A 12332-nucleotide genomic window follows, 5' to 3' on the forward strand; every position below is an offset into this window, starting at 1 on the left:
CGAACTCACGACCTTGCGCTTGCCAGGCAGGCGCTTTGCCGCTGAGCTAAATCCCCAGCCCCATCACATTTATTTGTTGAAGGTCTATTTTTTTTAATCTTTTTTTTTTTTTTTTTGAGGCAGGGTCTTGCTATGCAGTTCAGGTTGTCCTTGAGCTCACTTTGTAGCCCAGGCTAGTTTTGAACTCGCAATGAACCTCCTGCCTCAGCCTCTGGAGTGCTGGGATTACAGGCATGCACCACCATGCCCCGCCCTGTTGAAGGTCTATAGGACCTTTGTACATTCTGGATTTGACTGACTTCGGGGTAACCTTACAACTGATGAGGTAAAGTTCTTGCATATAGAGGAATCAGCTTAAAAACTGTAGAAAAATGATAGAAAGTTACTATTTAAAAAATTCCTAATGAAATGAGAGATCTAGGCAACTATCATCAATAGCTACTAAAATCATTAGGTGAAACTTTGGGAAATTCTTCATAGAGAGAGCAGGCTAATAGCACCCTAACCCAAATATCCATGGTAGTATAGCTAAAAGTAGGATAATCAGATATTTTGTGTTTCCTAATTCCAGTAAGAAGTATATACCATCGCCAATGATGTTGTGCTAAAAAAAGAAAGAAAAGAAAAACTGAACTCAAATCTAATCAAGCCTCCAGTACTAATATTGGCTCCCAGAAAACATGGGGGGATAGAGGACTATGGTAACAGCTTGCTTTTCACACTGAATATTCAATTACACTGATCCTAGAAACACTAAACTGTCAATAGCAGAAACTTCCCAAAAGTAAGGAGGCACTCATGTACTTATCATTGCTCTCATTTGCTAAACTGGCAGCTTGTTCCAATCTGAAGTGTTTGAAGATTGCTTGGCATTTGAATGTAACACACGCTGGCTTTAGTGCTGTCGCTGTTTGTGCCATTTTACATGAGGGAATATTTACATATCTGAATTCACCACCTTTCCCCAAACAAAACAGTTACAGCCATGATAACTAATCATACAGTCACATAACTAGTCATGATACAGTTGTAAGACGTTCAAACACGTGTCCACAGGAAATAGGAGAAGCTTTATTCTGAGACCTACATGAAACTCAATGAACTGGACAATAACAACCAGTATGTTGGTGGCTGTGAAAGTTGTAGAATTTGTGTGTGTGGCTTTTTGAAAATCAGTTTTAAAAAGTTAAAGCTATGCAAAATAAAATTTAGTTAAATGAACATTTGGATTCCCTGACCCACTTTTAGATTTTGTGGACTATAGTTCGAAAACCACTGGGGTGGTGAGAAGAGTAGGCTCTGATATTATAGATGGTGATGTTCTCAGGTTAGTTTTGTGATTTATTCACAAAATACCTTTGTCCAAATTGCTTCACCTCTCTGAGTTTCACTTTTCCCATGAGTAAGGACAGGTAAGTTAGCATTTACTTTCCAGCATTACTGTGAGATGTAAAGGACTTGAATTTTATGAGTTTCCATAGTAGACATCAGTGTACAGTGGCAGATGAGGAAAAGACTTCCTTCGATTGAAGTATGAGCCAGCATCAGGTCAGGACCCCTTGAAAAATACTTCTCCTTAATTTGTGTACCCAACATGCCTCTCAGACCTCAAATTTGGTTGTGCTTGAGTAGGTATTTTCTTTAGTTAATCTAATCTTTGACCCTGAGCTCCCAGCCCACCTTTTGCTGGGAACCTGATCCTGGATGTAGGCATTGCACACCCGCTCTTGGCTGCCCCATTTCTCCTGGGATAACCACAAATCGTCAAATAGTTTGTGTTTGAGAAGAATGCCACTCTGGATCCTGTATGGCTTCTTCAGGTGTGCTTCTCAGATTCCGGGGCACTGGGCCTCTTCTCCCTCTCCAATACTGCTACATTTTAGAGGCACTGACTGATCACTTTGCACATGAGAACCATCGACTTCTTTTGCTGCTTGGAAGAGCCAATTTCTACTCTGGGAAAAGCTCTCTCACCTGAAACTCTCTTCTCTCAATGCATTTAGCCTTCCTTTTCCCACCAAATTCTATTTCTCCAAGTGTCCTTAGCTTCCCTAATCCCACAAACCCACAGTTTCTTAAAAATGGCCTCCTTCTGGACAGAGACTGCACTGTCCCCATACTCCTGGGTGGACATGTGGTACCTCTGGGTGAAGAGAAAGTACCTCTTCTAATGGGCAGATATGTCCTCATCTCAAGGGTGAGCAGTTGGGTCATTCAGTGGCTCTCAGCAGAACTCCCCTGTCACAAGGTGGTACAGGATTTGCTAAGGCTTAAATGGGAGAAAAGAAACATAAAAATACAAGCAATGAGTGTTCTGGAAACACTATCTTGCTACATGTGTTTGGATGTATTTTCTGTCAGGAGATAGCATGGATGAAAATTTCAGGGATCGTAAAAGATTTGAATATATGTTATGTGTGCCAAGGTCACCTCGTATAAAGCAGCAACTTATAGTCATCCTCACTTAGGAGCCTGCCATTTTCTGGTTCCCAGCAAAATTCATGATGGCAAGAGAAATCTGTTAGAAATGAAGTTTTTCTAATTTCTTCGTTTTTTGTTTTCCTACAACATAACTTGTCAGGTGTTTTTGTATTACCACTTTGTCTCCTAACAAGGTTGATTATAATTAGAGTATCAGTTATAATTGGAGAAATAGAATTTGCATTTTTATTTCAATTATGAGATTTCCTAAATTAGTTTTATTTTCTACTTAGCAATATTCAGGTCAATTGTAAATGTAAGGATTCAAAAAACCCTCAAGTAGCAGTGTCCCAATGTTGGCTTTTTGCGAAAGTCTTTTGCCTCAAGAGTTTGTCTATTTGCAGTGAGATTTAGTTAACTTTATTTAATCTGTTGATGTATTTAAAATGTTTGCTAGAAATTGTAACAATCTGGAGGTTTATGAAAGGTCTGATAACCTCACTAGAATTATCTAAACTTTTACAAGTGAGTTTAACTTCATTTCATGAGAGAAAATTTTGGCTTTCTTGATATTATCTGCAGTTTCCTTTCCTGTGAGACTAAAATCTCACAAGAGTCTCCAAGTGGTCCAAATTTAATTGAAAGCCAAAGCATCTTAATCAAAATATTTGGTTTCATGATACTGGCTTACTAAGTTTTTGGAAGAAACAGTGGTAGATTGGGAATTGCAGTAGGAAGAAGCCAGGCTGGCTTGTGACTTCTTTGTTTCAGGCCAATTAGAGAAGGTCCAACAAAACAATTTAAGGATTTTAGCAATACACACAGGAAAAATGGATGTTTTGAAAGCATCTTATTTCTCCAAAAATAATAGCAATGTTTTTCCTTGAAATTTTCATTACATTACTAGCTGTTAACTTTCCCTTTGTAGAATTTGTTTTGTGTAAAAGATATTTTCATGAAACGTTATATTTTTTGACATGTTAATGGACATATAGTAGTATCTTGTGCATGCAGTTTATATTTTCCTAATAACTAAGGATATTGAACATACTTTCATTTGCTTATTTTCAAACTGCATTATCTCCCTTGATGTACTGTCTATATGTATCTTTTGCTCACTTTTAAATTAAATTTTCCTATTGTTGAGTTTTGAGGACTCTTTATAAGTCTGGATACAAGTTCTTTGATGTACGTATTATTTTCAAATACTCTCCCTATTCTGTGGCTTGATTTTTTGTTCTTAACAATGTCTTTCACTGAGCAAAAGTTTTTAATGTTAGTAAAGTCCAACTTGTTCACTTTTTCTTTTATTTATCACGATTTCAGTATCATGTTTACAAATTTTTTGTCTAGGAGCAGAACACAAAGATTTCCACTGTATTTTCTTCTATAAGCTTTATATTTTTAGGTTTTACATTTATGTCTATGATTCATTTTCAATTATTTTTTGTATGACGTATAAGGAATGGGCCAAGGATTACTTGTTGTGTATATGGATGTCCAGTTTTTCTAGCATGTACATTGAAAAGGCTATCTTGTTTCCTTTGGGTTTCTGCTCCTGAAAGTTTTATTCCAAGAATCTATACTATACTTCTCCTTCATAATAATTCTCATATAATTGTCTGATTCATTGTGTTTTTAGCAACTTAGCAGAGAGGATTTTCAAATTCGGGAAGATTTCTTAAAACAAAAGTATTATTTGGTTTCTTTCCAACAGGAAATACATACATTATTCTAGAGGTAGAGAGGTAGATAGTGTAATTAATCAATTTTATCCAGATCTCCATTTGCAGAATACTGCAGTGATGAGGATATTGTCTCTGGTACCAGAAGACGATTTTACTCTGAGCTCTGCCCAACCGTATTATTTTGAGAAAGTCAGTCAGCCTCTGACTTTTAAGAAATAAAAGTGTCTTTCCTCCATCAAATAAGGGGAAAAAAGTGTATAATCTCCAAGATCTGTTGCAACTCATTAGCCTTGATGCTATTTAGGGCTGACAGAAACTCAAAAAAATTTACAAGCTGTGAATCAGCAAAGCAGGATCGGGTCACTAATACTTAAGATCTGTCATAACCGAAGGGCTTCTTTGCGTGTAGTCCTGAATCATGTGAACTCTTTTTGTAATGGTAAGTGCAAAATATGGTTGGGACACAGGTGATCTCATGACGTTTGTTAACACAATGTCTGTTTTTGTTTTAACAGCTAGACCAAGCAACGCTTTCCTTAGCTGTGAGGGAAGACTACCTTGACAACAGCACCGAAGCCAAGTCTGTAAGTTTTACTCATATTCCACCGTGTGCCTGTCAGACTCCTGCCACATTCATCAGTGGTTCTACGGTTCCTACTTCTTTACTGGAGATGAGCAGCATGCCTGTCCACGGGCCATATTCCTAATGTAGGAAGCAAAGGCCTTCTATTTAGGTGACCCATTCTACTCTCTGTCTACTAGAAGTCTGGGCATCAAGGTTTCAATCAGTTCCCCTACTCGGGGCCCTCTTGATGTAACCGGGCGGGCAGCATACCCCAATGAATTAACTGAAATGTGACCGTGCACCCTTTCCTGAGCAGCGCAGAAGTGAAGTGTGAGGAGGGACACCAGGAGACGAGGGGCTCTGAATCTGCTGAAGAGTCCCATGGGAACCTTCCATTTTGTGTCAAGCCCTGGAGAATCTGACTTAATGGACTTGAGGTGGGATCTGGGAGTCTGTATTTCTGACAGATCCCCCAGGTTAATGGAGGTTAAAGAGAACAGGAAAGGATCAGTTAGCATAGACTGCTTGGCTTGGTTTGGAAACCTAGTCATTTCCTGAGAGTGGAAAGAACTGGTTCATTTTTGACACTTTTCAGTAACTTTGGAAACTATGGAACTTCCCAAACAGTCTCAAATCTAGGTAGGCTGGGTCTATGCTGATACTCACCTCTGTTTGCAGAAAGCTCAAGAGGGCAGGAAACTAGGCGAGACCCAAGGCAGCTTCCTGCATGAGGGTGCTCAACCAAGGGAGTTGGCAAGTTTTCCTCTTTAAAAGTAGAATGAAGCTTTTCTAGCCTTGGGGTGCCTCTGTTTCTATTGTGGTCTCAGCAACCAGGCTCAAAATCATCTCTGCCCCTTGTATGAAGTTAGTCAAGTCTAATGAATTCTACCTTGGAAACATCTCTTCCAATCATCCACGGTCAGAGTCTTTTCTACTCTTGCCTTGACGCAGCAAGTAGCCTTTTATCTGGTACCTCCTCTCCTTAGGGCCACTTGGCAAGTTCTGTTCTCAAAGTGCCCCGCACAACGTGCTATGCTCTGCAGATAGGGTCTAAATTCCTTGAAGCCAGCTCAAAGCTTCTTAATGGCTTGATGCCGAGCCGTCTTTCCAGGTTCATCTCCTGTTCTTCTTCCCTCAGCAAAGACAGTTCTTTTTCCCCTACCGCTCCCAAACTGCATCCTTCAAATGCTGTGTCCTCCATTTTTGTTTTAGGGTGGACTTGCCTGCCTCTCAGGTTTTGGAGCACATAATAACATTATTAAGGAGCTTATTTTGATCTCTCTAATGTTACAGTTCATAACGAAACGTCTTCCTCACTGGATCCCACACTGTTTGAGAACCAGATTTGAGCATTTTTTTTTTCCATCTGCACCACTTCCCCCGACATATGCACAGAGCTCCTAGGAAGCCACCTTGCATGCATATTGAATAGGTTGTGTGTTTTCCTGAATTGAAATGGGAATCGCAAAACACTCTTTCTAATTAAGACTGTTTGTGAGACTCGATGACCGAGTCAATCACTTTTTATTAAGGGCTTGACATATGCCAAGGACTGTATATGTTCTGAAGTCAGAAACATAATAAGAATAACTTATAGAGCCAAGGCGTACACTAGGGAGGAAATTCTGTATTTGTTATTTTCTAGGTTTCTTGTCATCATCTCTTTCCTCTCTCCCTTCTTTTCCCCCCTGAGCTATGGAGGAGAACTTTATGAAAACTGTACACAACTAAAAAGACACAGTCCTGGAATCGCTGCAGTCATCTTTTATTTCTTAGCGTGATGATGGGTAAATTGAGCTGGATGAGAACAGATCATAGTTTCTGCCAGTGTTCATGATCAGTCATCCTACTTTTAGAAACAGACCTTTCCCATTATTTTATCAAAGGCTCACTCGCCTGGAAAGAGGACACCTGACCTTTAACATTTTTCCAGGCTCAATTGGAGATATTTCGTGTTTCCATAATAGCCCCCATTACTGGAAGACTAGTTCGCTTGATATTTGATGCTAGACCTCTCTGTGTGTCATGGAAACAGTGCCCACACCCTCATCACTCTTTCTTTGCTCCCAAAGTGGTAGGAGACTGGCTGGTATTTCATACTCGCTGTACCGTGTGCTGAGTACAGGGTGAAGATGAAGGACATTTATTTTCACCTGCTGTTTCTGCTCCTCGTGTCTCCTTAGCATGCTTCCTCCCCGGCTGTTGTCATGGTCACTAGCTTCTTTTTCTCTTACAGTATCGAGAAGCCCTTTATAAGTTTATGGTGGACACTGCCGTGCTTTTAGGAGCTAACAGCTCCCGAGCAGAGCATGACATGAAGTCACTGCTTAGACTGGAAATCAAGATAGCTGAGGTAAGTCTCAACTGGAAATCATTTTTTCCCTGTCCCTTTCCCTTTCTTTATTTTAAAGGCAGTATATCCTGAATGAAATCATCAATTGCAACCAAATAGCAGCCTTCTGTGTCACTGCCCTTTGGGTCAGGTAGGACTAAATAGCACCCTCCCAGAAAATGACAGCAACAAGAAGAACCACGGCAGGAAAAAGAGCTTTGCATGCTGCCTACCGCATTCCATGTCTATGTGCTGCTTTACTGCGGGCCAAGAATAGCCACAGAGAGATCTGTTTTCCTGTAGAAATTGCTTCATGGTTCAAATAGGGGATAGATGTTTAATACATCTTTATTGATTTAATTGAATGGAAGGTTCTTATTTTGTGTGTGGTGCCAGGGAGTATCCTAGGCCTTCAGCCATGCTAAGCATGTGCTCTAACACTGAGCTACACTCCCATCCCTGGCAGGTTACTTTTACTTCAGGCTGCTTGTTATACTTTCCTACTCAGATTAAGTCTGATGTAAGATTTGGGCTTAAGGAAGTCTATGTACCAATACAGAACATAAAATTTGATGTAGAAAGTATATATGGAATGCTTGAAAGTATTTTAAAGCTGACTCTCAGGTGCTGCTTTGTGTCTACCCTTCTTTTTTTCCCCTCCCTTGCCACAATTTAGTGAATGCCATTGTGTCACACATTGTGTTCTCATAAGCCATCTTTAATTCGTTCAGGCTCATGGTAGGGACAGAAAGATAATAAAACAAACTTGAGCTAGAATAATGAAAAATTTTAAATGATTAGCCTTGTTTGTACAATAACTTTTCCTAGAAGAACCAAAGTATAGCAGTCCTTTATGTACCCAGGTCCAGAGAGAACAAAATAGAGTGACATTTTCTTCTGGGGAAACTTCACAGTGAATAACAACAAAAAACACTTGTACCAACAGACTTTTTCATATGGGTTGGTGATCTTTTATAATGGGAGTCGGTAAAACTCCTGAAGTGAATAGCAGTCCAAGTTCTGTGAGGTGTTGGGAGAGGTGTGTTGAGGTTTGGAGTAAGGTTGAAGGATAAGGGTCGGGGGGGGGGATTAATGTCTCCTGTGGTGATGATATGCACATACATCTCTCTCCACACTCCTCCTTGTGACACAAAGAGTTTATTCCTGCATGTCACCTCTGACGACCATAAAGACTGCTGCACGTGTTTTGAAGTCCACGTTGTGCCTCTAAGCCATGTCCGCAGGCTGTCTGGATTTCCTTCCCAGGCAAATAAGAGGCCCAGGAATCTAATTTGGACTAAAGGTCTGATAGCGCAGAGAAGGGCTTACGCTGAGCCAGTAAGCTGGACCGAAAAGGGAACTCAAAGCGGCTGGGCTAAGGAAAGACGGAATTGTCAAGAGGCGAAATGAAGTGACAAGTCCATCGTGTGCAGGGGAGTAGCTGGCAGACAGGTGAAAACAGCTCTGAGGCCGAAGGGCTCCAACTTGGGGCTGTGAGCCTGAGTGGGAAGAGGAGGAGGCATGAGGAAACTCTCTGAGACAGTGATTCACATACAGCCAGGAAACTCGAAGGTACATAAGAGCACGGAGAAGCTAGGGGCATGGAAGCATCTAGTAAAGAGGAGGCAAGTACCTGCCACTCAGCCCTCTGGGATTTTGCCTTAACAATTATGGTACGTCGATTTTTGGCCTGACAGGAATACTCCCCTCCTTTCCTTGCACTCTGGGTCACTGAGTATATTCAAAATTAATGGGTTATGCAGTCTTAGAGAACCTTCTGTGGCTGAGGAGGCAGGATAGCCCAACCAAGCCCAAATAAATCCTGGTAAAGACAGCCACGGAAGTGTGCATTTCAGCAAGCCCAGCCACTAAGACTGTCCATAAGGAGAGGTCTTGATGATGTAGGCTCTGTGTTTAACTGGAAAGGTTTGTTGGAGAACACAAATCTCAGGCCAAATTGTGAATCATAGCTCAAACCATGGAGGTGGTGACAGAGGATAGAAGGTGCAAAGGTATAAGGTCATGTGTGAGGTGGAAAGCAGCAAGTGTAACGGTAGAAAATCAAATGTAGAAGGCCAAAACACAAGATCGTGCTGTTATTTGGGGTGAAGTGGAAGCTACTCGCTATCAGTGGAAGTGATTGGTATGACCCTGGAGGAAGATAATCACTGTTGCTCTTCGTAGAGTAGGCTAAACACAGCCGAAGCTAGAAGCTTCGATTTGGTGATGGCCAAATGGTGCAGAAGATGAATATTTGGAATGGAAAGAGTGTGAAGAGTCAGGGCTGGAGATGCGGGTTTTGAAGTATGTGTCTAGGTGATAACGAATCCATACTCGCAGCAGTAGGGCTAAGAGAATCTCAAGGCCAAAGGAACCAGAAGGAAACATGGGGGAGTGAGCTATTGACAGAAGGATTACGGGCAGCAGTGGTATCCAGATAGCCTCACATTCCTCAGTGAAGATTGGCCTTTACAGATGAGGAGATGGTTTGTGGTTCAGAGAATGTTGAAACCATCATCTGGAGACTGAAGTGAAAGCAGAACCTTTGCCTCAGTGATCCAACTTCACTTTGGCCGGCAGTACTGAGGCAGGAACGGACTTTGCTCATTCACCTTATAAAGAAAGAGGACATTCTGGGAAGTTCTTGTACTGGGAACAATATTTTACACTGCAGAGAACATGTAAATTTAAAAAATATTTTTCTTAATCCTACCTGAAGTGTTGTCTTTTTTGTCTCTCTCCTCAGCTTGGCACCACGCCGAAGCCTTGAAAAACTTTTTAATACTGTGCAGATGTTTGGCATATGTAGAAAGTAGTCATGCAGTAAGAAATGGCTCATTTGAAAAAATAACTAAAGTCTTTTCCCAACAGATAATGATTCCGCATGAAAACCGAACCAGTGAGGCTATGTACAACAAAATGAACATTTCTGAACTGAGTGCTATGATTCCCCAGGTTGGTGAAAACTGTCCAGGAAGTTTTCTCTTAACTGGTCATTTTACAAGTGATTGTATTTCATCCGCGTACACACTTTTGTCTTGTAAAAACCTACTGTCAGTTTTTTTGGTTATCATCATCTTTGTCAGCTATCACATAAAAATGTCTCTTGTGTGGATATCAGGATACCTTCTGTTATAGGGAACAGAAACTCACTCTGATAGTGGCTTAAAACTGTAAAGCTCATTTTCTTATATGATAAACATCTACACATACATGGTAGTTGGTATTGGTTCAGCTGTTCAACAATATTGTCAAAGACCCAAGTTCTTTTTATCTTTGTATTCTACTGTGGTTAGTGTATTTGATATTTTTGTTTTGTTTTGAGACAAGTTCTCCCTCTGTAATTTGGCTGGCCTTGGACTCATTGTGTAGCTCAGGCTGGTCTCAAACTCAGAACAATCCTCCTGCTTCAGCCTCCCGAGTGCTGCAATGATAGGTGTGCGCCACCACTCCTGGCAGTGTATTTGATTTTTGACTTCATGTCTGATGACTCATGGTTTGAAAGCGGCTACCATAGGTCTATGTATTATAGCATCTGCCACTGGGGCAAGAAGAAGGAGGAAGGACCAGTGTTGGGCCACATCTGACTCTTTTCCGAAGGAAAACAAAACAGTCTTTCCAGAATATCCCCAGATATCCTCCTTATTCTGGGTCATGTGGTCACCCCTAACTCTGTAGTGGGGAGTGGGATGGATTCTGGACAAGTGAACAAGTGTTTTTGCATTTCAGTAGTGGAGAAAGACAAGGAAGAAAGATTGGTAAATGCCTTTTAGGGGAGCCAATCTAACACAGCAAGCAGTGTTTTAGGGAAAAATGGAGGAGCACGTCACATTCTGTTGCTCTTTGGTTCTTCCTGTGATTAAAAAAGGCTGTTTCAGGGAGAAGACAGTAAGGTACTGAGGGATCTGTACCCATGTGTATGTGAACAAGGGGACTGCAGCGCCAAGAGAGGGAGAGTGCAGATTGAGGGAGGGAAGTGCAGGGGACGAGGGGAGTGTGGGAGGAAAGGAGTGCTGACCAGGGCACTAGGCTGGGGGCCTGAGAGCAGAATGAAGGAGAGGCAGCTGGGGAAAGGAGAAAGCCCGAGGAGCCCAGGGAACACGGGCACGGGTTACTGGTGAGAGAGTGTGCTGTCCCTGGGCTCACGTTACAGGTACACAAACTCCAGTTGTCCGTAGGTTCAAATGGCAATAATCAAGACTTTATCTTCTAGATAAGTAAAAGATGAGCAGCTGTATCTTTAATTCTCAGCCTGCTCTATTTGCCCTTCTTCTTACTTGCTGCCTCACAAAGTTTCTCTCTATTTTTTCTCTCTCCTCAGTTTGACTGGCTGGGCTACATCAAGAAGGTCATCGATACCAGACTGTACCCCCACCTGAAAGACATTGGCCCCTCTGAAAACGTGGTGGTCCGTGTCCCGCAGTACTTTAAAGATTTGTTTAGGATATTGGGCTCTGAGAGGAAGAAGTAAGACCTTTCATGTGCATTTTACTGTGGCTTTTGTTTTCTCTGTACATCAGGAAGGCCTTCTTTCTGTCGTCCTTTGAGAGCAGCTTTAAAAGAAAGTTATAGCAAAAGTGTCACAGGGACGATTATGGTGCCCTTGTGATAAATTGACCCGAACCACTGTCCAGTTTAATTTATTTGCTATGATGACAAAAAACACAAAACATTTTTGCCCCTTATTTCTGTTCTGTCTTCATACTGTTCTAAGAGCGTAAATTGTTTATTAGTTTTGGGACTGAATTATGGAATGATCTTATTTCCTGAAATTTCTGTATGAGCATATTAATTTTTTTCCAGTTCATTCTTGGTCTTTTGCTGCCTTTCTTCTCCTCATTTCTTTTTTAGTCACTTCCTGGCAGTATACCAAAGCACCAATATTGAAGGAACATCAGGCCATTTTTGAAACCTGTAGAAAAATTGTACTGATGAAACAAATTTAGGAACGGTCAGGTGTTTCTTACTGTAAAGAACCTTTTAGAAGTTTTTGATTTGCTAGCTCGGTACTACAAAGAAAACTCCTAAAATGCCCACAAGAGAAATTTACATGTTCATGAAGCCATTCAGCTTCGACTACAGAAAATGAATCACAAAAAGGTCAACACATTTACAAAAACCACTCACTCAACCTAATTGCTGGGCCATGATTAAACATCCTTTTTCCTCTGGACTCAGACAAGGCTCCATTGCCAGGAGTTATGTTAAAAAAAGGCACCTGCAACAGTCCTGGGAATAAAATGCAGCGTGGGTCCCCACCCTTGGAAGCATTTAGGCCTGCCGTAGAGTTGCTGCTCTTTTTTTTTTTTTTTTTTTTTTTAATTTT

The 12332-nt window shown here is 41.2% G+C and overlaps 1 protein-coding gene across 1 annotated transcript in view; it reads left to right on the top strand.

Moving 5' to 3' along the window:
- Positions 1–12332, top strand: part of Phex (phosphate regulating endopeptidase homolog, X-linked) — a 189540-nt gene that overhangs the window by 40894 nt on the left and 136314 nt on the right. The window contains exons 6-9 of the mRNA XM_005407827.2: positions 4625–4693; positions 6911–7027; positions 9878–9961; positions 11328–11473. Of these exons, the coding sequence (XP_005407884.1) occupies positions 4625–4693; positions 6911–7027; positions 9878–9961; positions 11328–11473 (416 nt within the window). The remainder of the gene's footprint in view (positions 1–4624; positions 4694–6910; positions 7028–9877; positions 9962–11327; positions 11474–12332) is intronic.

The sequence above is a fragment of the Chinchilla lanigera genome, unplaced genomic scaffold, assembly GCF_000276665.1.
Source record: "Chinchilla lanigera isolate Chin_1 unplaced genomic scaffold, ChiLan1.0 scaffold00108, whole genome shotgun sequence".
Classification (NCBI taxonomy): Eukaryota; Metazoa; Chordata; class Mammalia; order Rodentia; family Chinchillidae; genus Chinchilla; species Chinchilla lanigera.